At 38.9% G+C, this 27,324-nt stretch overlaps 6 protein-coding genes and 1 non-coding gene across 10 annotated transcripts; 4 read left to right on the forward strand and 3 right to left on the reverse strand.

The window, feature by feature from the left end:
• Positions 1-2,435: 2,435 nt before the first annotated feature.
• LOC103938933 (probable pyridoxal 5'-phosphate synthase subunit PDX1) lies at positions 2,436-4,134 on the reverse strand. Its single transcript, XM_009348983.3, has one exon. The coding sequence runs from the start codon at positions 3,678-3,680 to the stop codon at positions 2,742-2,744; it is 939 nt and encodes a 312-aa protein (XP_009347258.2). The 5' UTR covers positions 3,681-4,134; the 3' UTR covers positions 2,436-2,741.
• Positions 4,135-4,542: 408 nt separating this feature from the next.
• LOC103938934 lies at positions 4,543-7,497 on the reverse strand. Its single transcript, XM_009348985.3, is given in 7 exon segments — positions 4,543-5,061; positions 5,253-5,463; positions 5,925-5,989; positions 6,087-6,276; positions 6,655-7,092; positions 7,094-7,230; positions 7,312-7,497. Coding segments are annotated over 7 exon segments (1,473 nt in total). The 5' UTR covers positions 7,399-7,497; the 3' UTR covers positions 4,543-4,716.
• Positions 7,498-8,289: 792 nt separating this feature from the next.
• Positions 8,290-11,988, reverse strand: LOC103938936 (E3 ubiquitin-protein ligase APD2-like). 3 transcript variants are annotated; one of them, XM_048564570.1, is made up of 11 exons: positions 11,832-11,988; positions 11,412-11,731; positions 10,673-10,779; positions 10,463-10,588; positions 10,279-10,375; positions 9,788-9,862; positions 9,620-9,702; positions 9,375-9,521; positions 9,210-9,282; positions 8,768-9,116; positions 8,290-8,612 (listed from the first exon to the last, which is right to left on the reverse strand). In XM_048564570.1, exons 2-11 carry the CDS (start codon positions 11,728-11,730, stop codon positions 8,537-8,539), a joined length of 1,452 nt encoding a protein of 483 aa, XP_048420527.1. In that variant the 5' UTR covers position 11,731; positions 11,832-11,988; the 3' UTR covers positions 8,290-8,536. The 3 variants fall into 3 exon arrangements, with proteins under 3 accessions (XP_048420527.1, XP_048420528.1, XP_048420526.1); XM_048564571.1 differs by having other exon boundaries at positions 10,673-10,728; positions 11,412-11,929; XM_048564569.1 differs by having other exon boundaries at positions 11,412-11,919.
• A 2,628-nt stretch (positions 11,989-14,616) lies between these two features.
• On the forward strand, positions 14,617-17,576 carry LOC125468606 (peptidyl-prolyl cis-trans isomerase CYP19-4-like). Its single transcript, XM_048564573.1, has 7 exons — positions 14,617-14,777; positions 14,874-14,952; positions 15,864-15,911; positions 16,008-16,031; positions 16,307-16,489; positions 16,612-16,687; positions 17,187-17,576. Exons 1-7 carry the CDS (start codon positions 14,712-14,714, stop codon positions 17,323-17,325), a joined length of 615 nt encoding a protein of 204 aa, XP_048420530.1. The 5' UTR covers positions 14,617-14,711; the 3' UTR covers positions 17,326-17,576.
• On the forward strand, positions 16,844-16,982 carry LOC125468653. Its single transcript, XR_007251038.1, has one exon. It is a non-coding gene; the product is annotated as a small nucleolar RNA snoR143 (small nucleolar RNA).
• A 932-nt stretch (positions 17,577-18,508) lies between the features above and the next one.
• On the forward strand, positions 18,509-24,348 carry LOC103960739 (mitogen-activated protein kinase kinase kinase 3). Of its 2 annotated transcripts, none has more exons than XM_009373218.3 (12): positions 18,509-18,843; positions 19,151-19,609; positions 20,294-20,611; positions 20,924-21,011; positions 21,179-21,241; positions 21,446-21,606; positions 21,891-21,966; positions 22,698-22,757; positions 22,864-22,971; positions 23,079-23,315; positions 23,588-23,691; positions 23,784-24,348. In XM_009373218.3, exons 2-12 carry the CDS (start codon positions 19,167-19,169, stop codon positions 24,052-24,054), a joined length of 1,929 nt encoding a protein of 642 aa, XP_009371493.2. In that variant the 5' UTR covers positions 18,509-18,843; positions 19,151-19,166; the 3' UTR covers positions 24,055-24,348. The 2 variants fall into 2 exon arrangements, with proteins under 2 accessions (XP_009371493.2, XP_009371492.2); XM_009373217.3 differs by having other exon boundaries at positions 18,510-18,843; positions 19,145-19,609.
• Positions 24,331-25,906, forward strand: LOC125468605 (protein DMP7-like). Its single transcript, XM_048564562.1, has 2 exons — positions 24,331-24,468; positions 25,011-25,906. Exon 2 carries the CDS (start codon positions 25,086-25,088, stop codon positions 25,725-25,727), a length of 642 nt encoding a protein of 213 aa, XP_048420519.1. The 5' UTR covers positions 24,331-24,468; positions 25,011-25,085; the 3' UTR covers positions 25,728-25,906.
• Positions 25,907-27,324: the final 1,418 nt, after the last annotated feature.

The raw sequence follows: 27,324 nt of genomic DNA on the forward strand, positions 1-27,324 counted from the left end.
CCAGCCCCGTTGGGTTACCTAGTTGACTTTATATTAGGGTCTCCTATGATTGTATAATTATCATGTATAGTCTCTTGTAAATCATATATGCACTTGCCTTCGTAACCGAGTAGAATAATATACAAAAAATCTCAAATATTTTAGCATGGTATAGAGAGAAGAACGATTTTAGGATCACTTTCTCAAATACCCATTCTTTGATATCAATATAATCACAGCAACACAATGGATGTCGCTAAGTTTTGAGGGGTAAATTACTTAAATCCTGAGTCTATTTTATTTTATTTTCAATTTCACGCCCACCCGAAGCTTATTGTTTTAAGTTTGTTAACTTGTAAATTTTGAGTGTTAAATACTGCAATTGATACACTGAAATTCGTGGCTCAAAGAGAAATTTTGAGTCAAGGGATGGTTGATTGATTATATAGATAGTCATGGTTGATGGGACGATTTATTCGGCTAGGTACCGCAAAGGAAATCTGGATTAAGAGAATAACAAAATATTGAAAATATGGTAATTTTACAGAATGTTGATCAAACATAGTAAAATGTTGGAATTTTTTCTAAAAATATCTTGTGAAGGACTTAGAAAAGGTATTCCGGTTTTCAATTGGTTCCGAAAATAGTTCATGTTATTTTCTTACATGGGTAACGATAGAGAGACTAAATTTACAAACTAAATGATATATCATCAATAGGAATGAGCACACTTATCAACACTTAAACAATAAACCAATCATCAACTTCCATGTCCTTTGTTTCCAAAATTTAATTTACAATTTTAGTCTCTCTAACATTACTCTTTCTTACAGCTATCGTGTCGTCTCTTACTAATGTACAAGGCTAAGTAGAGAAAACTTACACTTATCATTGTATCATTAGTGTGCAACGCTACAATGACGGTGTACTCATGTAATGTAAGTTGTTTTTCCATAAAAGAAGGGGAAAAAAAATAGATAAGTGTAGGAGGGGAAAAGGTGCAGAAATTACTTGTTGAAGGATTAAAAAAAAAAGAAAAAAACAAGAACCAAAACTGAAAAAACCAAGGCATAATAATGACGACAAAATCTAGTGAAAGTGAGGCTTAAACTAAACATTATTAGCATTACCTCTCTTACTAATGTACAACACTAAGTAGAGAAAATTTATACTTATCATTGTATCGTTAACGTGCAACACTACAATGACGATGTACTCATGCAATGTAAGTTGTTTTTCCATAAATGAAAGAAAAAAATAAATAAATAAGTGTCGGAGATAAAAAGGGTGCATAAATCACTTGTTGAAGGATAAAAAAAGAATAGAAGCAAAACTGAAAAAACCAATGCATAGTAACGCCGACAAAATCTGATGAAAGTGAGACTTAAAACTAAACATTATTAGCATTACCCTTTTTAACAGCTATCGCGATGTCTCTCACTAATGTACAACGCTAAGTAGAGAAAACTTACACTTATCATTATATCATTAGTGTGCAACGCTACAATGGCGGTGTACTCATGCCATGTAGTTGCTTTTCCATAAATGAAAGTAAAAAAAAAAATAGACAAGTGTAGGAGGGAGTAAGGATGCCGAAATCACTTGTTGAAGGATAAAAAAGAAAAAGCAAAACTGAAAAAACCAAGGCATAATAGCGACGACAAAATCTGGTGAAAGTGAGACTTAAAACTAAACATTATTTGCTCTCCTACACTTGAAGACTAAACAATGACAAGAACCTCCGACGGCCAAAGGGACACAATATAGTCTAATCAACCAGTTCGAGCAGAAATACAGGCAAATAAAAAGTTTGAACGAATACCATGACCATAACAAGAAATTAAATGCTCAGAAAAATCGATTATTTAAATTTGTTTTGGAAAACTTGCTGATGGCGGATTAATTAGTGCATTCTGCGCTGCCAGCGTTCTTAAATCAAAGGTGCAGGTGGTGAAGGGGCAGGGCGGACCGGCCTCCCATGGTGCCATTTTCTTTGGCCAAGCACTTAATTTAGTACATCTGAATTCCACGATCACATGGATTAAGGACATTCTTTCTTGATGAAGTCAAGCACGTAAGATCCCATTGCGACATGTACGGATTGATGATTCAATACACATAAGAACATGAGATTCTGAAGAAAAAGGAAGAACAATGCGGGAGGTAGAACTAGAGAAAGGCAAAGCTAATGTCTGAAAAAATGCTTATAAGTAGAAGGCCAAGACCGAAGGGAGTATAAAATAATGGGAACGAATCCTCCTGAGCAAATTATACAGACCGTTGGATTTTGATCCCACGGCTATAATTATTGTAGTCGTTGGATCAAAATCCAACGGTCCGTGTGATTTGCTCAGGAGGCTTAACCTTCTAAGCTCAGGAGGGGATCCGTTCCCTAAAACAATACCATCACCAATGAGTTGTAAAAGCAATGTATGATGTAACACAACAGTGGAGAATGACATGACGCGAGCATAGTTACTGATAATTTTGAGATACAAACACGATATATGTACACGATATTGTATTATACTTTCGTTATATACATGTGAAACATTATTTCGAAAATAACAAGAGAAAGAAGAAATAAAAATTCCAGAAATAAATACGGCTGAGCCATGAAATTTAAATTTACCACAGCTAAGAAATCAATATATGAGAAATGGTATATACGGGCAATGTTCATATGGTTCTAAAAGTTGAAACCTTTAAGCTTTTAGCCCTTTGGGGATCACCAAAAGGCTCCAAACTCAAAACTCACCGTTTCAGTGAGACCGAAATGCGAACCTCTCGACCTTCTCGTCGTTCAGATTAATCCCGGCCATTGCCTCGCCCAATCCGCAGCTGATGTCCGCCAGCACATCCGGGTCAGTGTAATGGGTCGAAGCCTGCACAATCGCCCGGGCTCTCCGGGCCGGGTCACTGCTCTTGAACACACCCGACCCGACGAAAACCCCGTCGCACCCCAACTGCATCATCAGCGCCGCGTCTGCGGGAGTCGCCACGCCGCCGGCGGCAAAATGCACCACTGGCAGCCTCCCGACCTGCTTCGTCTGTATCATGAGATCGTACGGCGCCGAGATTCTCTTCGCGTACGCAAACACCTCGTCGTCGTCCATGTTCCTCAAGGCCCTGATGTCCCCCATCACGTGCCGGACGTGCCGAACGGCTTCGACTATGTTTCCGGTGCCGGCTTCCCCCTTCGTCCGGATCATTGCGGCGCCCTCGCGGATCCGGCGGAGCGCCTCGCCGAGATCCCGGCATCCGCAGACGAACGGGACTCGAAAATTGTGCTTGTTGATGTGGTGCTCCTCGTCGGCGAGGGTGAGGACTTCGCTCTCGTCGACGTAGTCGACGCCGATGGCTTCGAGGATTTGGGCCTCAACAAAATGGCCGATGCGGGCTTTGGCCATGACGGGGATGGTGACGGAGCGCTTGATCTCCTTGATGAGCTGGGGGTCGGACATTCGAGCAACACCGCCCTGTGATCGGATATCGGAGGGGACGCGCTCGAGGGCCATGACGGCGCAGGCACCGGCCTCCTCGGCGATACGGGCCTGGGCAGGGTTGACGACGTCCATGATGACGCCACCGCGGAGCATTTGGGCGAGGCCAACTTTGACGGAGAACGGGGAAGACTTGCTGGTGGTTTCGTATATGGCGCCTTTGCCGTAGACGGTGACAACGCCGCTACTATCAGCCATTTTCTGGGGGATTGGTGGATTGTGAGATTTCGCAAGAAAGGAGGAGGAAGGTGGTGGAGAGTGATGGTATTTTTTTATTAGTTTTTTTTTTTTTTTTCTTTTCCTTAACTTCCCGCTCTGTTGCTCTGATTTCCAGTATCTACTTTTGGAAACTCCAATTTTTCCTAAAATTGAGTTTTTAGTGTACGGTTGGAGACCAAATTTTTTAAATTAAAGTGCTTGTATCACAATTAAGAAATAAGTACGTTAATCGACATTTAATAATTCAATCATTTACAACCATATTATTTTGTTTGTAAATTTAGTTTAAAAATTTTGATCTCCCTAACATTACCCTTAATTAAATTACGTATTTTTTGTTTTTTTACGTTCAATACACAAAAGTTTCACACCAATTTTAGTGATACTCGATTCACGTATCCTACGTGTATTTTAAATGTATTATTGAAAAGATAAATATTTCACACTTTCTATGTTTGGAGCGATTTTTAAATGGATCACGACTTTTCAATTTTCTTACATTGCTCTCTTAAAATTTTGAAATTGTGTCAATTTACACTTTTTATCTAATGAATTATTTGAATTTTTATTAAATTAATAACATAGTGAGCATAAAACCCGTAATGCCAATGACATGTAAGCTTCATTTGCATGCATTGATTAAAAAAGTTGTATATTTAGATGTTCAAATATTCAAAATGTGTAAATTGATATAATTGCAAAACCTCAGGAAGTAATTTGAGAAAATTAAAACCTCTACTAACTATTTTAAAGATCACGCGAAAACTTGAAATGTGAAAAAATTAAAACCCCAATATTCATTTTAAAAATCATTTCATATCTTTAAAGGTGTAAAATAAAATTAGCCTAAAAATTTAATTTTTATTGTTCTCTCCCAAGTGCTGTGTGTCAATGAGCAATGCTATAGATTTCTCAACAGGGGTATGAAAACCTTACTTCAGGAGCCATCTAAGACTACACCATCAAACTACAAAACTAAAAGAATTATGATTATTACACTACGACAGCATACATCCTAGTTTAATCGTCTCCGTTCCTTCGGATTCATGTCCTCCACGGCGTCCATCGTTTCTTGTTTTCGCCGCTTCCATCTCTTGATGAGACTACTATCAGCCGATTGGAGAGCGCACGGGGGGCCAGGAGAAGGGTAAGCGGTAGACTTTTTAAGACACTCCCTCTGTATCGGGTCAGCAAGACAAAGCAAGGATTCTGTACATACTTCCATCGCAGAAGCTGGAATGTCTGGCTTGAAGTCCAGCAGCTTTGAGTACTCCGTTATGAGGTGAAACATGTAATCATAGACCCGATCCATGCTTAGGCTTTCCATGAAATTCTGCCCTCTTTGTCCCATTGCCTTAGCCTGTTCAGCCATTGGAGAATATTGTAGCCTTGATTATGTTGTTCTTTCATATGAAGGTATAAACTTAAAGGATATGAAGGTATAAACTTAAAGGGAAAGCCGGGGGAAAACTGAATTGTACATTACTGATGCGAAATATAACGACGAGAACAAGAACATAATATAGAATACTACTAACAGTTGAAAGATACCTCAGATTGGTGTTCAAGAGCCCAGTCCACAGCAGACTTTATGGATGGGCATATAGCGTTAGGGGAGATGGGCCAATAATTAATCTTAGGAATGAGACCATGGCTGAAGAAATCCTCATATTGCGGGGTTCTTATTAGTGTAAGAGAGCCACATGATACGATATATTTCAAGCTGACTGACCAAGCATAGCCTTCTGCATAGATTTTGTACCTACAAAAGGTGGAAAAGATTTCTGAGCTGCAGGATCACATCCACATGCCAATTAGATAATAAGACGCCAATGGAGTACAACTATACATAACAGCTACTCATCAGCCGAGGAGAAAGAGGAGAAGGAAACATTTTGCGAATCATTGGAACGGTCAAGGTCCACTAGATAAAAAGAAAACACACAAAAGAGAATGTCAAGTCCTCCTTGAAAGTTAAAGGCTGCCCAGGTTTCAGAACTTCAAAAACTATAAACTGCAAACTGCATCATTTTCATAGATGCGGAAAATTGAACTCTATAGACAAAAGCAAAAGGACTACAAAGCAGAGTCAACATATCAACTCCGGGACAATATCTTAGGCCAATAAGTAATAAATGATCAAGCCACATCTTCCTAGCTAATCAGTTGGACTATATATGGAGAATACGATGCTAGGCCATCACTTCTAGAAGCTGTACTTACTGATGATTACACTGCTTAGATAGTTTGGACTGCTCATAACCAGCCCTTGCTTCCGCTTCCCAATCCTATGATGTATATAGAAAGACAATGTCAGGTCTGGTCTAGGCCTATCACTCCTACAGTTCCAGTTAAAGAGAGATCAACATGCAGATTTAACTCAACCTGACGCATAATCTGCGCACTTCACATCTTCGTGTCGTTGCAGTTAAGTAACTCTGTACGAACAGGGGAACTAACACCTGGATTTCCTTTCCAATATGCAAAAGGCTCCTTCTTTTTCCAACTTCTTTCCTGAAAACCCCTCTTGATTTCTGGGAACTGCTCTTCCCAGGGATGAATGTTAAGCTCTGGCCTGTGCAGTAATCATAAACTATAAAGACAATCAGCACAAATAAAACCATAACCACGCATTTGATGCCAAAATAAATGAAGCATTTTCATGTCATACAAATCAGTAAAAGGTTAGCATACAATGTCAATCTTGTTAAATTAAATCCGCCTGATAACCACCATGTAATTGATGCAAGCATACAAGCATGGAGTAATTTATTTACTTTTTAGAAATTTTTACAGCAATTCAAGCACACACGAACAATTAATAAATTCAGGTTCTTTCCCATTGAATCATTGACAATGCATACGCAAACACGAAAAATTACCCGAAAAAACTAGAAACTTAGAGAAACAATTAATATGAATCAGAAGACAATCAAAGAATGATGATTCTTACCAACCCCAGAAGGACCAATCAGGAAATGGGATATCAAAGTGATCACCGTCCGTACAGTACCGGAAAACCGGCAAAGGCATCGATTGGTGCTCGGTCCGGTTGATGATGGGCTTATCCATACAATCAAACATGATATCAACATCCGGAACCCGACCCGGATACCTGGCAAGGAGCTGCAGAAAACCCCAAATGGTGAACATGGCGCGGCTCTGCACGCAGGCCCAGTACAAATCCACATACAGCCTCCTGTCAACAATCACCACGCGACACGCTGCGTATTGCTTGGCGGTCTCCAAATGGGCGGCGGAGATCCGGGTCCGCGCCCAGGGCTCCAGATCGTGGTGGATCCAACGGAAGAACTCGGGGCATTTCGGGGCTTTCGCGCGGGACGACGGAGGACGGCGTCGTTCAGGGACTTCGTTCCTTGTGTAGCGGCAGGTAGTAACAGTGGATGAGCTTGTACGCTCGGTCGTGGAGGGTCTCATCGGTCAAGGTTTTTGGCGGGAAGAAGTGCCACGGCGTCGGCTTGAGGTTGTGGCCGGCCAGTGTCTTGGTCTGAGTGGCGAAGTCGTTCACCTGTTCGACGAAATGCCCCAGTGAAATATTTTTCATAAACAATAAAAATGGAAACCGGAAAAACGACGCTGCGTTTTAGACCTTGTAGATGACGAAGCCGAGTGAGAGAAGGGAGAGGGCGATGACGGATGGGAGGATGTGAGACGGCCCGGCGGATCTCGGAGCCATGATCCGATGCGGCGGCGGCGGCGGCGGATGAGTTGTGGTGGTGCTGCTGCTGCATTGTGTCTGTTCGTTGTATCGCCTTGTAAATTTGTAATTGCGGGTAACTAGGTGGGGCTGAGCTGACTGTTTCAGTTGGGGTCCCACCGGGAAGCAGTGTTTGTCACGTGGGTGGTTTTTGTAACTTCTTACCGGTTTTTTCCCAGGAAAAAATGGATGGCGGGGGACCACCCTCTGCGCTATAAACTGGGAAGTGGACCGGCTTCACCAAGCGTTACGGAAGAAAACTTTCGTAAGCTCCATTAAATATCAATAATCACTGAAATAATTTTGGGAGTTTTAACGAAAAACTCACGGTATTGCTAATTTTAACAAAAAAATATATTTTTAAGCTAAAAAGTCAAATATGATATTATTCATTTTACACTTTACTTTGTCTTTATCGTTAAAGCTCAAAGTTTTCAAACCATTTTCATTAATTTTCCTAATAATTTTATCATAGGTTTTAGGGGTGGGCACGAATCGAACCAAGGAAAATTTACGCTATTTGGTTCGGTTTTGTGAGATTGTTTTTAGCAATATAATCAAACTAAACTAAGTTGTAAAAAATAAGCGAACGATACTCGTTCGTAGATCTAACTCTTTTTTTTTTTTTTTTTTTTTTAAACGTTCAAAGATTCAACTCAGATAGGGCAAATGAAAAGTTCAATTAGGAAAAATAAATGGTCCCAACTGTTGCTCGCTTACGCAACCTTTCATGGCTATGAGCTCCACAACTCATCAAGGGTCGGCAATCTGTTAGCCGCCGACGGTGGTAATCGTCCCTAGCACAACTTTTAGAGCATGTTTATTTACTTCGTGTAAGAATTAGAAATATTGACAATGACAATAAATGTGTGTCGGATAAATAACCCCCTAAATTATTTCTTACCTTAAACTTTCAAGCATTACAAACCCAAATCATTTGCAAACCTCCTCAAAAGATTCATGCCAAAAACCAGAATTCTACCGAAAAAGAAAGGCCTTCTAGTACAATTGAAACCACAAGCTCATCTGTAAGTGAAAAAAAATCCACAGAGAACCATAAAAACTATGGTACAAGGGAGCTCCTCCCTGCAAACTTGGTTCACATATATACACAAGCTCAAACTGTAAAAATCTTCCTCACTTTCTTCATCCTTCTACGGCATATGGGGCACGTACCAGCCTCCTCGGCAATCCTGCACCGTGAATCCGTTTAGAAATCTAACTCTTCTTTGATTTGGTGGAAGTTGAAAATGTTGCAAGTGTAGGTTATGTTCAAAGTCATTATATATAACATTTTGTATAGAGGGTTATAAGCAGAAGACTACGGCATTGATTCAGATTCGTATACCTTGTTCCGCAAGTAAAACAGGCAGTGCAGTGCCCACAGGGAAGAAAGAAGCAATCCCTTGGACCATCAAAGCAAATGACACAAAGACGCCGAGTATTGTTGCTATCTCCTTCACTTGTTAACCCTCCTTCAAGGGAACTCGCTGCAAGGCACTCATCCAAATCTTCCTCGGTATTGGAAACAGATTCATATGACGAACCCCAACTCAAAACTTCATCGTCTTTGGGTGGAAGCAATGGGGTTTGCTCGGATTCTCCCTCCTCTGCCTGAAATTCGGTTGTGTCTTCACCAAAATTTTGGAATTTGTAATAAATTTTAAAGGCCGTTAAGAGGAGCAAAGTCATAACGCCTACAAGCAAACATAGCGGTAGATGTAAAGAAAACGATTTCTTTTCCAACGTTACGAGAAGGATATGAAGGATGATAAGAATTAAGAAATAACCTGCTACAAGAAAATACATGGCCCATCTCGGTCCATAAGACAGGTTTACATACCAGTCATTGTCAGGGACACCCTAAGGATTCAGAAAGTGATGGAAGTTGTATCAATGGCCCGAAAAGGGACAGAAGGAAAACAAAACTCGGGGATGAGAGTCTTTTACATTACCTCTTCCGGGCCTGGAGAAGTTATGACAGCAACATTTGCCCGAAAGAGGGAAAGCTTTAAGCTGCATAACCGGTTATACAAAGAGCATTTGTAATACGCCTTGGTTGTGTTATAAAGAATAGATTTTATGTTGAATACCAACTCTACCTGTTTTATACATAAACATTGGAAGCTCAATAAAGTTGGAAACTAATGATTATTGTCGATATAATTATAACCAATGGATTAAACTTTTGAATAATTACCTCAACATTCTCTGGGTTCAAGTTCCCTACTGCGATATAGTAAGTAGAAGACTTTGGAATTTCCTGCTGGATCCTACCACTTCCTGTGAAGAAAACAGGTTGACTTAGAAGTTTAGAACATTGTAATTGGTTCCGAAAGAGAGAATCAATTTGAGTGATGAATCTTACCATAAATTATATTCCAAGACAATGTTGCGTTACCATATGACGGATCCTCTATCCATTCAGCCAGGCTCTCACTACCTGCAGGTTCATACAAAAGTTTACAACACCAGAAAATACATTTGAGTTCTACTAACACCTCGACCACCACCGCCACAAAAAAAGAGGAGAAAATAACCGAAAAACAAAAGTCCCCCGTATCATATATGCTAGATAAACCTTCTGCAGAGGCATTTGGACCATTGGGAAAGTGCTTAGATTTAAGAGTCGGAGAGGAAGGAAGACTAAGAAATTGGAGAAGTTTCAGAATTTTACTAAATCTGCAACTATCCCAGGTGTCGGAGAGTAAAGAAGCTGTTACAGAACATTATCCCAAATCTACAACTATTTGATTCGACATAAATCCTAGACCTTAGTACGGTAAGTTTAGATAACCATATACGAGGTACTTCAACAGAAACCAAACAAAATATCTGAAACTAGAAGTTGGGAATTACCTTGTGCGATTACAAGGGTTAAAGGCGAGGAACTTGTAGGCATTACACTGTAAATAATATCGATGCTAGACCCTTTGTTTAGAAAGTAAATCCATGCCTGTTACATGAAAAGAAGTAAAGTTTTATCCCATCAACCAAACCAGATGACAAAAACTTAGATATGAAATGGCAAGGAAGATCTTGCCTTGTGATAATTGGCTGGAACAAGTGTATCCTTCGTTTCGGTCCATGCTGTTTCAACATCCAGGGGAGGAGGTTTGTGGAATCCATATAACACTGGCGCAGGTTTTTGCTCATCAAGCTTCTGTGCCTATTGTTTTATAGACCAGATGAGTTTTACTGCACCCCAGTTCTTTACTAAACGAGAATTACAAGATGAAATGCGGTTGATCACCTTAATGGATTGCACAAAAAATGGATTAGTTTGTATCAAGCGCGAGCAGTTCGGGCCTAGTGGTAGATTGCCGGATCCATAGAAACCAAGAATCAGAGTCATAGATGCTGTGCGCGACGAACATCAAAAACCAAAAGTAGTACCAACAGACCAAATTATTCAGATGCTCAAGTCATTAACAAACGAGTTCATTAAGTAACAACAAATGGAAAAACTTGAGAAAAGATGAGGAAAAACCGAATAATCAATTGATTAAATAATTTCAGTCCATTTTACGGAAGAACAAAACTCAAAACCCTCTCCTCAACTGCACATGAAACAAGCAAAAGGGGTTGACTGGACAAAGATTTGGTTTCACTTTTTGTCGGAAGTACTTTTTGCTTATGGGAAGAACTTAAGTAGAGGTTACAATCATTGTGCCGGTATTTTACACCGATAAAAAGTACAACATTTTTGAAGTGAAATGATTTTCGCGTACTTATTTTCTTGTTATGCACTCTTTTTATCGACTCTTTATTCTCATATGAGTTATTTAATCTAAAAGTAAAATATAAATATAGATGTGCATGAGGAGAAAATGATGCCCATAAATCATTTCCTTATTTGAACTTTCTAATGTGACAATATTTGATTCACTTGAGATACGACCGTGGTTTCTCAATCCCAAAACTAATTAAAGAAAGATGAAACAAATTCACACAAGCACTGCAATAAGCGATTGATGAGGAGGGAAACTGACCAAAGAACCAAAAGGTGATAAGCACAGCAAAGGCCGACCAAATATCATCCTTCAATTCAGACGCTCTTACATCGGACACCAACAAGTTCACATGGTAAGTAAAAGTCCTAGAACTTCTCATCCGCTGCTGCTCAGCAAAATCGTCCCCATTTGAACGTCTGTCTCTTTCTTCTTCCTCTTCTCCTTCTTCTTCTTCTTCTTCTTCTTCTTCTCCTTCTTCTTCTTCTTCTTCTTCTTCCACCCGTGAGCTCGACGGCGGAGAAGAAGAAGAAGATGGAAAGGATGCATCTTCTTTTCGATCTGGTTCTGGGGTTTCCATGCTGAAAACACAAAATTCAAAGTTGTACTTACAAATTTATATGAAAAAGAAAGGAAGAAGGAAAGGAATGATTTTTCCTTTTTTGGTTTCTAAGACTTTACATGGATGAAGGGAGTTTTGGGAGGCAGCAGCATCCATTGAGGAAGCAAAGGCGGTGGGGAGGAGGCTGCTAAGCTCACCAAAAAGTCGTGTTTTCTGGTTCCATTTTTGGGTTTTTTCCAGTTGGGAATGGTAGTTGGTGTGTGACGGTTAGTTAATGTGTCGTTTGATTTTCTATTATTTTCCTTTTGGATTTCTGGTCCCTCGGAGGTGGAGCCCGTCAACGAGGTTCAAGGAATCAAGGACGTGACATGTGAGTTGGGGTCGCCCAGCGGATGACTTAAATACCGAAATTTGTTTTATTAAAGATAATGTTATTCATACATTTATTTTTATTTTTCACATGTTTTTCTAAATTTTCAGTTGTGAGACGAAATGAATTAAAGAAGATTAATAACCTAAAAAAAAAAAAAGGGGTGTGTGGTAGACAAAAATAATTGTGTAAATAACATTATCTTTTATTAATTGATGTTATATATTTGATAGTTATTCATGTCGTTATGTTCGCTAGTGAATATTAAGTGGAAAGTAAATAATAAAGTGACACATTTAGCGGTTTGATAAGATGCATAGTCAGACCAACTATCTAAAATTTTGCTTGGATAGTGCTTTTGTTGGTAAATCCTATTACCTCAGTTGAAATTGACCTCCTGAACTATTATTTTGGTAAATTAACTTGTTGAACTTTCAATTAACCCCTCACTGTTATTTGATGAAATTTCATCCACTTGTTGTCAAATGCTGGCACGAATTTACCTTCAAGGTGAATACAATGTTGGTCACGTGGCAATATTTGATGGCAAAGTTGATAAAATTTCATCGAATCTGATAGCGGGGTTAATTGGCTGATTTCAAATAGTTCATAGGCTTAATTTACCCAAAAAATAGTTCAAATGTCAACTTTAACTTAAATACTAATTTAGAGGGTCAAATGGCAATTTACTCTTTCTCTAATTATGTCCATGTCTAAACTTTTTCTCAATTGTCCTTTTCTTCATTTGTTTTGGGTTTGTTGTTGGAGTATAGTATTGTCCACCTGTTGAAATGTCCCACATTGACCGTATTAATGACAAAAGATGAGTTTAAATACCTTAATCTTACTTAAACTAATACCGAGGTCTTTTGGATAAATCCCCACACCTGACGGATTGTGCAGATGGTAATTACCAAGTTGGAGATAATATCGGTGTTGTTGGAAGTGGGTCGTATAGCCCGTCTCTCTGATAAGTCTACATGGTATCAGAGCCAAGGAACGGGCTCGTACTGTACTACCATATGATGGGTGGGTCCCCTTGGCCCCATGCGATGATGGTGGGTCCCTTGGCCCCCGCGTGCAGGGTGAGTGCCCTTGGCTTCACGTGGTTGTCGACGTGCGGATCTTCCACATGTGACCCACAAATTGGGTCCCACGTGAGGGGGCATGTTGAAATGTCCCACATAGACTGTATCAATGACAAAAGAAGAGTTTAAATACCCTAATCCCACTCCAAATAATACTGAGGCATTTTGTAATAAAACCCCACACTTAACGGATTGTGCAGGTGGTAATTACCAAGTTGTTAACAATATTGGTGTTGTTGGAAGTGGGTCGTATGACCCGTCTCTCTGATAATTCTACAAACACAATGTTTATCCAAATCTACTTTATTATTTGGATGAAAGTCCAGTTGTGTTTTGGTTTGTCTTGTTTTTCATAATAGAAAGAATAAATTTGGTTGCAAAAATTTTTTCACTTTTTTTCACTAAACTAAGAGTTAGCAGGTTCTGAACAATAGAAATAACATAATTGATGAGTGAATTTTATTTTGAAGAGTGATTGAATTTATTAAACATTATATAAATAAATGTTTATTTGTACTTAAAAAATATATATAATTGTATTGGGATACATAAATTGCAAAATAGAATAACATATAAAGTTTGCTTGGTAAGTGTTTTCAAAACATTGAAAGCGTTTTTAAGGAAAATGTTTTTGAGTTCCAAAAACACTTGAAGTGCTCTATGCTAAAAACACTAGTTATGCGCTTCTTGTTAGAAGCACTTTAAGTGTTTAGAATTAACTTGCATTTTTATTAAGATTTGGTTCTAAAAAATATCTAAAATCGCTTTCAATCGTTCCCAAACGAGTTTATGGATTATAAACTATTAGAATATATAGAAAACATAGAGAACAAACAATATAATGAGTGCTTATTTAAGTATTGAAAAGAAAAAAAAAACTAATGAAAAATGTTTGAAAATTTTGAGTTTTAATGATAAGGACAAAATAAATGGTAAATTGAATAGTACCAGGATTGACTTTTTAATGTGAAAATGTGGTATTTCGTTAAAATAAACAGTACCCGGGGGCTTTTCGTTAAATTTCTCTTGAAAAAAGTCTTTTACAATTATTGAAAAAATAAAATAAAAAATGAAAGTTATCTATTTTTTGTCTAAGTGAAAGTTGCAGCCTCGACAAACTATGCTCCATTTCTTAATTTTCAAATGTTTAGGGATTAATCGAAACGATAAACAGCCGGCTAGCATTTAAACAAGATTTTTAGAACAGTAAATGCCACATTTGTCAGAGATTGAATGTTAGCATCTGTAAATATTATTGAATTATTAGAAAAGAAAAAAAATCCCTAGAATGAGGCTTCGAGGCCCAAATACATCTTAGCATATGGCCCACATCCAACTCATTACCCAACTTTTTATGCGACTCTTGACGGGACTCCAGACGGCTCAACCAATGACATAACGCCAAAACACCCACATATCATACATGTCGCACCGCTATTGGTGGAACCTCTAAACACTGGGACTCGCACATCGGTACAAATCAGTGAATCCGGAGTGGGAGAGGAGAGTCTGAGACTTTACAGAACTGAAAAAGCAAAGAGATGGCTAGAACGACGTTGTTGCTGCTCTGTACCCTCGTCCTCTTCGGAACCCTAGCTCTCATTGAGGTGAAATTTATAGTTTTGGTTAAATTTATTAATTTTGTTTGATTCAATTGCGTTTTCAAGGATTAATCTTTAAATTTTGTGTATATTCTTGATCAGGCAAAGACGTCGAAGGAGGATCTGAAGGAAGTGACCCACAAGGTTTACTTTGATGTCGAGATATCTGGAAAGCCTGCTGGTATGCTGTTTAATTTGCAATCAGTTTGTTAATCCTTGGAACAAATTCGACCCATTTGCTCAAAATTCAATTTAATTAAGGGACCTTAATCCCAGATTTGATATTGATTTCCGATAATATGATATATGAGCTCGGTTGGGAGCTGAATGCCGATAGGTGATTAAGGTTCTAAAAACGCTAGCCTCTAGTAGGAGGCGGACGTCTGGCGGGCTTAAATAAATTTATTATATTTTATCTAAATAAATGTTTGTTTATATTAAAAAGAAGGAATACTAATAAAAAATATTTAAAAACTTTAAGTTTAACAGTAAGGACAAAATAAAGGGTAAATAAATAGTATCAGGATTTACTTTTTAGTGTAAAAATGTGATTTTTTGTTAAAGTAAACAGTATCATGAGCTTTTCGTTAAAGTTCTCTTAAAAATATATATAATTTTATTATAAATTACAAAATATGGGGAACAAAATTTAAGTATTGGACATAATGAAAACATGGAACAACATTTAAGTATTCAACAAGTTTTTACAATTTATTAAAAAAATAAAATAAAATGCAAAATCAAAACTATCTATTTTTTGTATTAAGTAAGTTGAAACTTAGTTGGTGGGCGCCTCAGCAGGTCTAGACACCCTTTCTTAATTTTCAAACGCCTAGACATTAATCAGGATGGTGGTCGGCCGTCTAAGCTCCTAGGCGGTGTGAGGCGGGGATTTTTAGAACAGTGTAGGTGATCATTTGTGTAGAGGTTGATGTGTTTCTGTGGAGTTGGAGAAATGTTTATGTGCATAGAGTTTTGCAAATGAAAATTTGGGCGCCATAGTTTGATGAATTATTGGGAATTTTTTTGGTGGTGGTGCTTTTTGTTTCTAACTAATCGGTATGGATACTTGTTTTGATCATTGTGTTTCAGGACAGGTTGTGATCGGTCTCTTCGGGAAGGCGGTTCCCAAGACTGCAGGTATTGAACAATATCACTATCATTTTGTGGGTTCTATGTGCTAAACTAAAGCTAACAATTTCAGAACATTACTTATTCATTCCTTTGGTGTTTCAGAGAATTTTCGAGCTCTTTGCACAGGTAACCAGTTACTCATCTTCGTTTCCTCGTATTAAATTTAGAAGTTGATATGTAGTATCTACTTTTTGGGGTTTATCATCAGCAATGTATATGAAATGATCCTTGGTCGAGGCCTTCAAGTTCAGTAACAACTCAATAATTAAAATGGAAGGATGCAAATATTTAGTTGCTATGCAGAAATTTTCTGCATACTGCATTAGAACATAGTGATTAGAAAGTTGTAAGAGTCGACAATGTTTATAAAATTTTGAGCTTTTTGTCCCCAAATATTTCAGGGGAGAAAGGTATTGGAAAGAGTGGAAAACCTCTCCATTTCAAGGGTAGCAAATTCCACAGGATTATACCCAGTTTCATGATCCAAGGAGGTGATTTCACACTAGGCGATGGAAGAGGTGGAGAATCAATTTACGGAGAGAAGTTCGCTGATGAGAATTTCATGCTAAAGCATACCGGTCCAGGTAGAGAAAAAACCCATCCCACCTGCCTTCTCTTCCAGTGGTGTGGATAGCTAGCACCCAATATAATCCTGAAGTTTGAACATATATTATGTTGTGAACAAAACGCTTGCTCTTTTGTACAGGGCTTTTGTCAATGGCAAATGCTGGTCCCGACACCAATGGTTCACAATTCTTCATCACAACTGTGAAGACTAAATGGTAATTCTATGTGCTTCCATGTGTACTTGAAAAAGCTAAGAATATCTCTAGAATGACTATCCGTTTCTGCTTGATGCATCACTTTCTTAATTTGTATAATTCCGGCACTTGTTGCGTTTGATTAGAGGAAGCGATTTTGGTTTGCTTTCTCGTGGAGACCAATAGTGCTTACAGTGAATGCCTGATTCCCACCGTTTTGGTGAGAGTTGGGCAGCGGCCAGACAACCGTAGTGATGGTATCCACAGATGGCGGGTTCATTCTGTCCTGTTTTTCTACTGATTCCATCTCACATTTCTTAAATTTCAATCATTTACCTTGTATAATTCTACATTTGTGCTCATTTAAAATAGTGCTCAACTACCGATTTCGTTAGTTTGATCTGAAGGCCTCTCCCGCAACAAGGAGGAGGTCCATTACCGCTTCTTTTTTAACAGCCATTGGTTTACACATGTATGGTTATCAAAGCTAAAGTTTGATTCCGTATTTGAATGTTTATAGGTTGGATGGCAAACATGTTGTATTCGGAAAGGTGCTGTCCGGAATGGATGTGGTTTACAAGATTGAAGCTGAAGGAAATCAGAGTGGCACACCCAAGAGCAAAGTCGTGATTGCCGACAGTGGTGAACTTCCTCTCTAGATGTTCCAGTCGTAGTCTCTCCAGTTACCGAGTGCCAATAACTGTTCCGATTTCTCCTTGATTTTCGTTTGTGTAAGACCGGTGAAGATGTTATAGCTCATGTACCGAGTGTGTTCTTACTTTAAGTTCGATTAACATCTGCTGAATGTTCACGTTATTTTCCCCAAAACCCAAAACCCTTCTTACTTGTAAGGGCAAGTTTCAAGTTTGCGATAACGGTAACCCTACTAGAAAGGACATTCATCTTTTAATCTTAGTAGTGTCACTATGCAATAAACGTTTGTCACGTATTTAAAAAGTACATTGCTAGGTCATGAGCTAGTGTCATAAGAGAATCTCTCATTTCAGAACTTTCCTTTTCGAATTATTTGGTTTACTGTTTTTCTTATTTAAAACAGAACTTTAAATCACTTATCCCACCTAAACAAAGAAAAGTGAATCAAGCAATGACGTCATTGCTTACTTGATTTACTAATGGCGGGCTTCACAAGGATTAGATATGGGTACACTGTCAAGGTGACGTATTGGTCAAATAACACAATGTTATATAGAATAAAATTAACATATCACACTATTATTTGAGTTGAAACGCCACCTTGATTGTTACTTGTGTACCCAATTCATCTAAAGTGGTTATGCAACTTAAGGACTGAGTTGGATTGCAATAATCATCAAAATATGAATTGCCTTATTTACAAAAACGATTCCTGCGCTCCTCATTTGTGCAGAAAAAATAAAGTGCGAAAATCATTTTCCACCATCGTAATAGCGAGCATCAACCATTTATGTTATGAATCTTGCGGTCACTTTTGTTTTTGGAATTTTTTACAATTACCAAATCCGCAATGCACTCACTCGTCATACTCACCCCCACACCCACCCACAAGTTTACCCTACACCCATTGACGCAGTCCACTCCTCCCCCCATGACATCAACATGCATGCATGCAGGCACATGTATGTATGATCATCTCAACATACATACACCTCATCCGTTAGTTGTGTGTGTACGTAAGCATTTACGTCATATCACACAACCAGGAACCCGCCACGTCATACCTTCCGCTTTATCCAACCACCGGCTGCCGTCCCCGAAACTCACTCTTTTGTCGTCTCCCTCTCCGCTGAGCTGTTCCTCACACCTGCGCGCTCTCTCTCTCCCTTCTCCACAGGTCCCACTCTCTCTCTCTCTCTCTCTCTCTCTCTCTCTCTCTCTCTCTCCGAAAGAAAAAAAGTCCCCGTTTCTTCTTCCTCCTCCTGCGATATAAAATCGAGCTGCAAACCCCAAATTCAAGCTCTTTTCACTCTCAAATTCCTTCTTTCTGAGTCCACTTCTCTCTCTTCTCAATCGAATTAAATTGAATAAAATAAATTTTCTTGCTTTTTAAGAGAGCCTCGGCTTCAGACGGCGGAGGATGTTATAGGCCGCCGGCCGCCCCAAGTATTCCTAATTGCATCCGTCGTGCTCTGCCGTTCACGTCTAGAGCTCCGCTGCCAGCTCCTCCATTCGATTACAAGGTATGTAATTTGGATTTGGATTGAGATTGGGATTGGGATTGGGATTGCAATCGGGGGTTGAATTTTGAGAATTTGTTCATTTCGGGGTTCGGATTTTGGGAATTTTGTTGAAATTGATGTTGATTTGAAATTCTCGTAGCTGAAATTGGTGTTGATTTTTTTTTGGGAATTTTGAAATTCGTGTTCGAAGTCTGAATTTTGATTGTCAATTTTTAAAATTGATCGTTGAGGTCTGATCATTTGGTATTGGAGTGAAGAAAATCAAGCAAATTTATTTGATATTTCAAATTTTTAATGGTAGAAATAGATAAATTGAGGTAAAAATGCCTGCTTGGTGGGGAAGAAAATCAAGCAAGAGCAAAGAGGAGCAAGAGAAGGCAGTCCAGCACAAAAACCCCTACTCTAACCGCAACAGCAGCAACTTTGTCAACAAATCTTCGGTCAGCAACGATATTAAGAAGAAGGAGAAGGACGAAAGGCCGAGGAGCTTCGACGAACACGTCACGCGGGGATCACCAAGAGCCAGCAGGGAATTGGCTGGCGTTGTCGGTGTCTCTTCTTCTGGCTTTTTGGGTTTTGACTCGGATGGCAGTGAGAGAGCAGCTCATCCCCTGCCTCGCCCATCGGTGTCGTCCCTGCAGGGTTTGGCTTTGGGAAATGATCAGGTCAATGGGTTAGGATCTGGGTCCGCCTCTGTTTCAAGTGTCAGCTCCTCTGGCTCCGACGACCCACTGGTTGCTCAATGTGGTGCTGCTTCTAGCTATAGGTTAGTCTTTTTCTCCACAAAACCCCTGCGGTTTCGGATTAGACAATTTTCTGTTCTGTGCACAATTTGGGACTTTTGAATGTTTTTACATTCAATTCTAATCAATTCAATTCAATTCATGCTCGTAAGAACTTTAATTCAAACGTTCAGTTCCAATCCATACATATATGGTTTAACTGTTTCATCTGTGAATTTATTGGATTCGTAGATACTTATTGGATATTAATTTAGTAATTAGTTAGCTAAATACTCTTGCCTTCTCCATAGAGTTTTTGCTGTCCGAATTCGAGTGATTGTCTGCTACATTTCTGAGTTATTAACCTTTTGAGCTGATATTTCCTTTCCAGACTGGTTTTGGGTTTTCCTGTCTTAGTAGAGTTTGATTTTCTTTTTATGGGGCCACTTTTTTTTTAGCATTAACCACATCATGTTGATTAACACAGTTATTTTAAGCTATAAATCTTACTAGAATATTTATGGACGTGCTTGTTTATGGTAAGAATTAGGACTTGGTACTATCAGTAGTCATACATAATTTGTATTAAGTATGATGATTGGGATCATTGGCTTTATTCTTATATTTCCACAAGATGATGATTGGGATCATTGCAATATTTTTTTGATTATATCTGAGATATAAAGAATAATTGTATGCTTCTTATCAATGTCCTATATTATTCACAGATGTATTGGTGATCCAAAGGTCAGCATGATGCCGAAAAGCCCAGGTCCTAGGTCTAGGGGGCCAACTAGCCCAACATCTCCTCTTCACCCACGATTGTGTCCCATGGGTTTGGAGTCTCCAACTGGAAAGCAAGAAGATGGGAAAAGTGTGTGTCATCCTCTTCCGCTCCCTCCAGGTTCCCCAACTAGTCCTTTTGCCTTGCCCAGCAGTAGACCTAGTCCAGTCACTGAAAACACAGCTTGTGCACTATCAAAGTGGAAGAAGGGAAAGCTTTTAGGAAGAGGGACCTTTGGTCATGTTTATATTGGGTTTAACAGGTAAATGTGAATTTTACTTTTCTGGTGGATTGATTAATAAAAAAAAAGTGAACAGTCATGTTTGTTAGTTTTGGGAACTAAATTCAATGTTTATTCTTTGGGCAAGGGAAACAAAAACTTCAGGCACAAAAATGATTGTATGTATGCATGCACTCACTTTGCACATTACCCCCGAATTTATAAAGGAAACAAAATGGATTCCAAAGTGAGGGCACCAAATAATTGTTTGGCAATAATTGGAGTGCAGACAAGATGTCCTTTTACTATGTATATGTATTCCTTTTCCTAAACTTTTGTTTGTGACATTGACAGTGAAAGTGGGCAAATATGTGCAATAAAAGAAGTCAGGCTTGTTACAGATGATCAATCATTAAAAGAATGTCTTAAGCAACTGAACCAGGTAACTTTGTCCAGCTACCTTGAAAATATCAGGCATGATGCTTTGCTCCAATTGAGTTGGTATTTCGAGCTGTCACTGAGCATTTACAGTAAATTTACATCTTTCGAAATCTCTTTATCTGATTGCTGGTGCAGACTGGTTTGCATCTAACTTTGTATTGTTGACAGGAGATAAATTTGCTTAGTCAGCTCTCACATCCAAACATTGTTCGATATCATGGAAGTGAATTGGTGAGAGTTAATATACTGCTTTAAATGCTGATAAACATGCGTGTCCATTAGCAATAAAAAACATGTGCACATTACCTGAACACATACATTGGTGTGGGGATAGAAAAAGAGAGTGATGGGTTATTTATTTTCAATTGATTTGGTTTGTTGTTGATTTGGACGTTGCATCATGGCTTACTGTCAAGTTTGGCTTGTCCTTTTCAGGGTGAAGATGCTCTCTCTGTTTATTTGGAATATGTGTCTGGTGGCTCAATTTATAAACTACTACAAGAATATGGCGCCTTTAACGAACCTGTGATTCAAAATTATACCAGACAGATTGTATCTGGTCTTGCCTACTTACACGAAAGAAATACAGTTCATAGGTGTGTGAGTTTTAATACCTGTAATGTCTTCATTTTCTTCCTTTCCCTCAATTTCAATCATATGGTGGTCCGGCATATGAATACTTGTCTTCCCTTTTTTCTTGGTCGGCAATATTTCATACTAAATCTTTTTTTTTTTTTTTTTCTTTTTTTGTTTTCAGAATCCTACAATAATTTTCTGTTATCTTTTACACTGATAATGATTTATTAAATCTTTTTAATTAAAGTTCTGGCGGCTGTGTTCTATCTTTATGATCTTTTTACTAATTTGTTTTTCCTTGCAGGGACATTAAAGGAGCAAACATATTAGTGGGTCCTAATGGTGAAATCAAGTTGGCAGACTTTGGCATGGCTAAACATGTAAATTGCATCTCATCCTCTGCACATTGAATTCTTAGTGAAGTATTGAAGGCATAGAATTGCTAATTTATCTCAAACATGAATTTGTCTAGGAAGAGTAAGAATGAAACTTTTAAGTGTTAACTATACGATATGTCTTGGCATTCAGGAAACCAGGACAAAATAATGTCACAAGGATCTGTTTTCATTGTGACAACCATAAGACGTTTGCTAGAGGGAAAAAATTGTAAGGTTTTATGGAAGGTGGTCTGTTGGCTATTTATCAGGTGCTTTGGTTCAAGAGGATATTTTAAAATTACGAAGGAGATAGAGTGGAAGTTATTCGGGATAAAGTAAGATCGGACTGCACTTTGGGCTTTGGTTTCTCCTCAATTTCGGGAGTTATCATTTTCTATAATCTTTGCACATTGAAGTGCAGTTAATAAGTTTCCTCATTGTATTTTTTGCTGTTCTTAGCTGGGTGTTAGGAATTGGCTTATTGTTCTGTATTTCTTATCTGCAGCTTTGTGCTTTAATACGTTACTAATAAGTAATAATGAATGTTTCTTGTTTCTTCGAAACAAAATAAAGAGAGAAATTGTGTCAACGAACTTGAGCACATAGATATAAGATGCATATCTAAGAGTGGTATTCGACTAAGGAAATCGAAGAATAGTATGTAATTGTTAGTTTTCCTAGTCGGTTTTCTCAATCAATTTTGAGAAATCTGATGATTTTATGTTCTGATTCAGATCACAAATTGTGCTTCAATGCTGTCATTCAAGGGAAGTCCTTATTGGATGGCCCCAGAGGTACTCTCATCTCTCTCAACATCTTTTTTTCCCTCTCTTTTCCTTTGTATTGTTTGCATCCAGTTCCCTGTGGTGGAATTTTCAGTTCATGAAATGTTAATTTCAGGTTGTAATGAATACAAATGGCTATAGCCTTGCCGTGGATATATGGAGCTTAGGATGTACAATTCTCGAAATGGCAACTTCTAAACCTCCTTGGAGCCAGTATGAAGGGGTGCGATATACTGTTCAGAACCTATTACTTTACAAATTTTATTTGTTATCATCAGCTACAAAGTGTTTGTTGCACCAAAGCTTGTTTCCTTACATCGGGTTCAACAGGTGGCTGCAATTTTTAAAATTGGAAACAGCAAAGATATTCCACATATTCCTGATCATCTTTCAAATGATGCAAAGAGTTTTGTGAGGCTATGTTTGCAACGGAACCCATCAGAGCGTCCTACGGCTTTTGACCTTCTAGACCACCCATTCATTAGAGAGCAAACAACGACAAGATCTTCTAACATGAAAGTAACCAAGGATGCGTTCCCATATGCTTTTCATGGAAGCAGGACACCGGTAAAGCTTATTAACTTTCTACTGCATATTTTAAGCTTTTAGTTTGTGGGCCAAAATATAGAAAGAAGTGTGGAATTTAGTTTCTTTACTGGCCTAGTCTTTAAGCGCTTGAGACTATTTGGAGAAGTTACGCTGCATTTTGTTGAACGATTTATTGACATATCATCATCCATGTTATGTCTTGAATCGTTAAACTAGTATTTCCGACAAGTCTTAATCAAACCTAAGCGCTTGCCCAACCTTATTTCTTTTTAATTTCTTTCTTTGAACAGCCAGTATTAGAGCTACACTCCAACAGAACAAGTTTCACCCTGAGTGATACAGATCACACTGTGAAGCCCACAATGGCAACTTCAAGAGATCTGCGGAGCCCCAGGTAAATATATTCTACCCGTCATATCCTCATCGATGTAGTCTGTCGAACATGTTATAATGTAAAATGACTCTTTATCAATCTTGTATATGCAGAGAGAATATAAGGATGATTACATCTTTGCCTGTATCTCCTTGTTCAAGCCCCTTGCGACAATATGGAGCAACACACAAGAGCTCTTTTCTTTCTCCCCCTCACCCAACTTACGCGATGATGGGACAGAGTAGTTACAACTTGAGCGACTACTCATCGTATAACAAGCTAAGTCCAACTACGCCGTACACTCTTGATCCTTGGCAGGAAACGACACTACTTAATGCCCAGACGCTCGGCAGTTCACCAAGAACAAGACCCATTGGAATGTAAATATACCATAGAGAACATAAATTGTCCTGTCTCCCCAGCGGTGCCTGATGAACCAGAGCCGCACCACTTTGGAAGGAAATAGTTGGTCACGCGCTCCCCTGCTTAGCAGTTTTGGTTGTTTATGTTGCTTTCCGTTGGGAGAGTGACTTGGTTGTTACGTAAAAGGGAATTTGAAAACGAGGGAATTGATGGACAACACTAAACATGCGTTGCATGGGGAAGATAGTGGACTGTGATCCTGTAACGACATACTATTCGGATTGTTGTAAATGGAAGCCGGTCCCTTGTGTAACATTTCATGTTTTATACTGATTGTTCATAACGAAATATACAGAAGCCTGAATCACATCGTTTACGTGGGAGGTTGGCAGCGGCCGGCCAGATAACCGGAGTGATGGCATCCATGGGTAACGGGTGGGTTCATCGTTCCTTTTTCCGTGTGTTCAAAACTAAAATTTTGGCTCGTGTTTGGCTGGTCGAAGCTGAAAATTGAATTTCTAGATTTAGTGACCGAATATGAATTTAGCCAAAGCATAGTGACCAAAGATCCATGTCACTCCTTTGAAATTGTGTACCATTTGGTCCTTGACGTCAGCTCCGTTAACGTAATTTGTAGTTAAGGATGAAGGTAATTTCATTGTACAAAACCAACCCTATTTGAAATACTGCGAACGTTTCATATTGGTCCCCTCCAATGAAATGAAACTCCCAAACAAAAATTAATGTTTACAAGAGTTTCTGGAAGGTCGGATCAGTTATGAAAGCAGTTGATCACTAATTTTTACCATTTACTTGCCAAAACCAAACAGAAAGACAAATTCTAATTTTGTTAATCTCAACATTCAGTTTCTTTAACCATTAATAACTCGTTTGGTCATTACTAAACCAGTGCTCTCATTGTTCTTCATTCGTTCGTTTGATCTTGTGTTCTTGTGTGGTTCGATCTGTTTGTGCAGGAGGAAGGCTGACTTACCTCTTTCGAGGAGGAAAGAGTCTAAGGCTTCAAAGAGTTATCGCCTTATCTGCGCGACATGGCTGCGGTCAAGGAAACACGGCAACCACTTTTGGATAATAATGCAGGAGGAGAAGGATCAAGTTCAATAGCCCCAAAGCCAAAACAACCAAAAACCCCCGCACGAAAAGCCATTAGAAAGACATTCAAAGGCACAGCCCATTTGTCTAATCTTCTCCCCACGGGGACCGTCCTCGTGTTCCAAATGTTCTCCCCCGCTTTCACACGCCAAGGGAAGTGCCCGGCCGTCCTCAATCAAACCATGACTGTGCTCCTCCTAACTTTCTGCAGCCTTACCTGCTTCCTTATGCGCTTCACTGACAGCTTGAGGGACGAAAGAGGCAAGGTCCGATACGGGTTGGCGACATCTAAAGGGTTGTGGATTCTCGACGGTTCCAAAATCACACTTGCGCCGGAGGAGGCAGATAAATATAGGGTAAAGTTCAGAGATTTTTTCCATGCCTTCATGTCCGTACTTGTATTTGCTGCGGTGGCAATGTTTGATAAAAATGTCGTCAATTGCTTCTACCCCAAGCCTTCGGAGGAGGCCAGGCAGCTTTTGGTGGCGTTCCCTGTCGGAATGGGTATCGCATGCAGCTTGTTGTTTCTTTTATTCCCCTCCAGACGCCATGGAATTGGCTTCCCTCTCTCTCGAAGCTAGCTTGAGAGAATAAAAGTCTTGGAAAATTTAATACATTTTTCTTAAAGTGTGTTATTATCATATATGTCACATATATGAAAATTCTTGGAAATTCTTTCTATTAATTCTTTTCTGATCAAGATGTATGGATACACTCGTTCGAACCCTCAACTCTCCTTTCTTGGTTCATTGATATTGAATCAATCAAATCATCAGATTATAGATTATAAGTTCATAATTCTAGCCCATTCCAATTTTAGGTTGGATGCTTGCTTACAATTTAGATTCCGTTATTATATGTTTGTTCTAGTTTTTGTTGATCCATCCGCACCTTCTAGTACGGTTATGTTGTTACAACTTCACTCCATTCACCAGCCCTGCCTTCGGCATCCTTCTTAAGACCAGAGAGTTGGGTGAATAGAGGGGGGGAGCTCTCCATTCGTTCTGGCCAAGAAAAAAAACCGCAGCGCCAATACATATGTGAGAGATTATTTGAGGTACTGAAACCATTAAAAGAATCCCCAATAACTTATTTGGCACTGTACCAATGATTCCTATTCAAAGAGTGCATAACCGCAAGAATAAGCTCACGCTATCTTAATGCAGATCAAAAGCAAGGTTTTCAGGTTGTCCTTCTCCTTTTTCCGATGAAAACTTCAATAAAAATAACAACGGTTAATTTATGTTTCTTCTCCCAGCTCAAAATTTAAGCTCGGATGTCTTGCGTATGGTCACATGATTGAGTTCAAGGGCACTTGGAGCAACATCGCCAACAAAGCAGGTTGTCTTCACATCCTCAACCGGGTTGAGGATGTGAAGAACGGAAGCTCTATGGGGCGAAAATGAAATTTTCAGTATGATAACAAATGGTGTGTGAGCATCAAGGTGGATGGTACTTAGAAGAATGCAGTTTTTCCTAATGTTGCTAGTACCGAGTCTTAACAAGGATTCCCGAACTTCGGGACGGGATTTTGAAAAATTAAAACCTAACCGAAATTTCAGTTTTTCCGAACTTCTGTATTCTAATTTTTTTTTAATTTTTCGGTACAGTTTGAACTTCTTTATTCTAGATTTTTTTTTTCGATCGAGTGAGAGTCCTGTGAGAATCGGAGAGAGAGAGAGGGAGAGTGAGTCTGTGAGTGAGTGGGTGAGTGAGCTTAGAGAGGTCAGTTGAGAGAGAGAATGAGTGAGTTCGATTGAGAGAAAGAGTCGATGACTCACTAGTGTGATGTGGGTGTTGTGTGGGTGTGTGGTATGGTGGGATTCGAAGACGGAAAATATGGAGGGGAAGAGAGATCAAGAGAAATCAGCATAGTATGAGAGAGCAAAGTGAGGTGAGGTAGAGAGAGGGCTTCATTCGAATTCAACAATTGAGATTCAATCTCAACCAAATTCGACAGCGGTAAATAATTTTAAATTATATTTTAAAAAATAAATTATAAATATTACACATATTTTTATTTTGGTTTACGGTCTTACCGAAAAAGCTAATATTTCATATCGAATCATGTACAAAAAAAATTCCGTATCGGTTCGGGTTTGGGTACCCAATATTTATGTACTTTCAGTATGGTCCTTTTTCAATATTTTGGTATGACTTCGGTTGGTCCGGTAATTT

Source organism: the organism of the source record quoted next, unplaced genomic scaffold (assembly GCF_019419815.1).
Source record: "Pyrus x bretschneideri cultivar Hongxiangsu unplaced genomic scaffold, Pyrus_bretschneideri_v1 Contig39, whole genome shotgun sequence".
Taxonomy (NCBI): domain Eukaryota; kingdom Viridiplantae; phylum Streptophyta; class Magnoliopsida; order Rosales; family Rosaceae; genus Pyrus; species Pyrus x bretschneideri.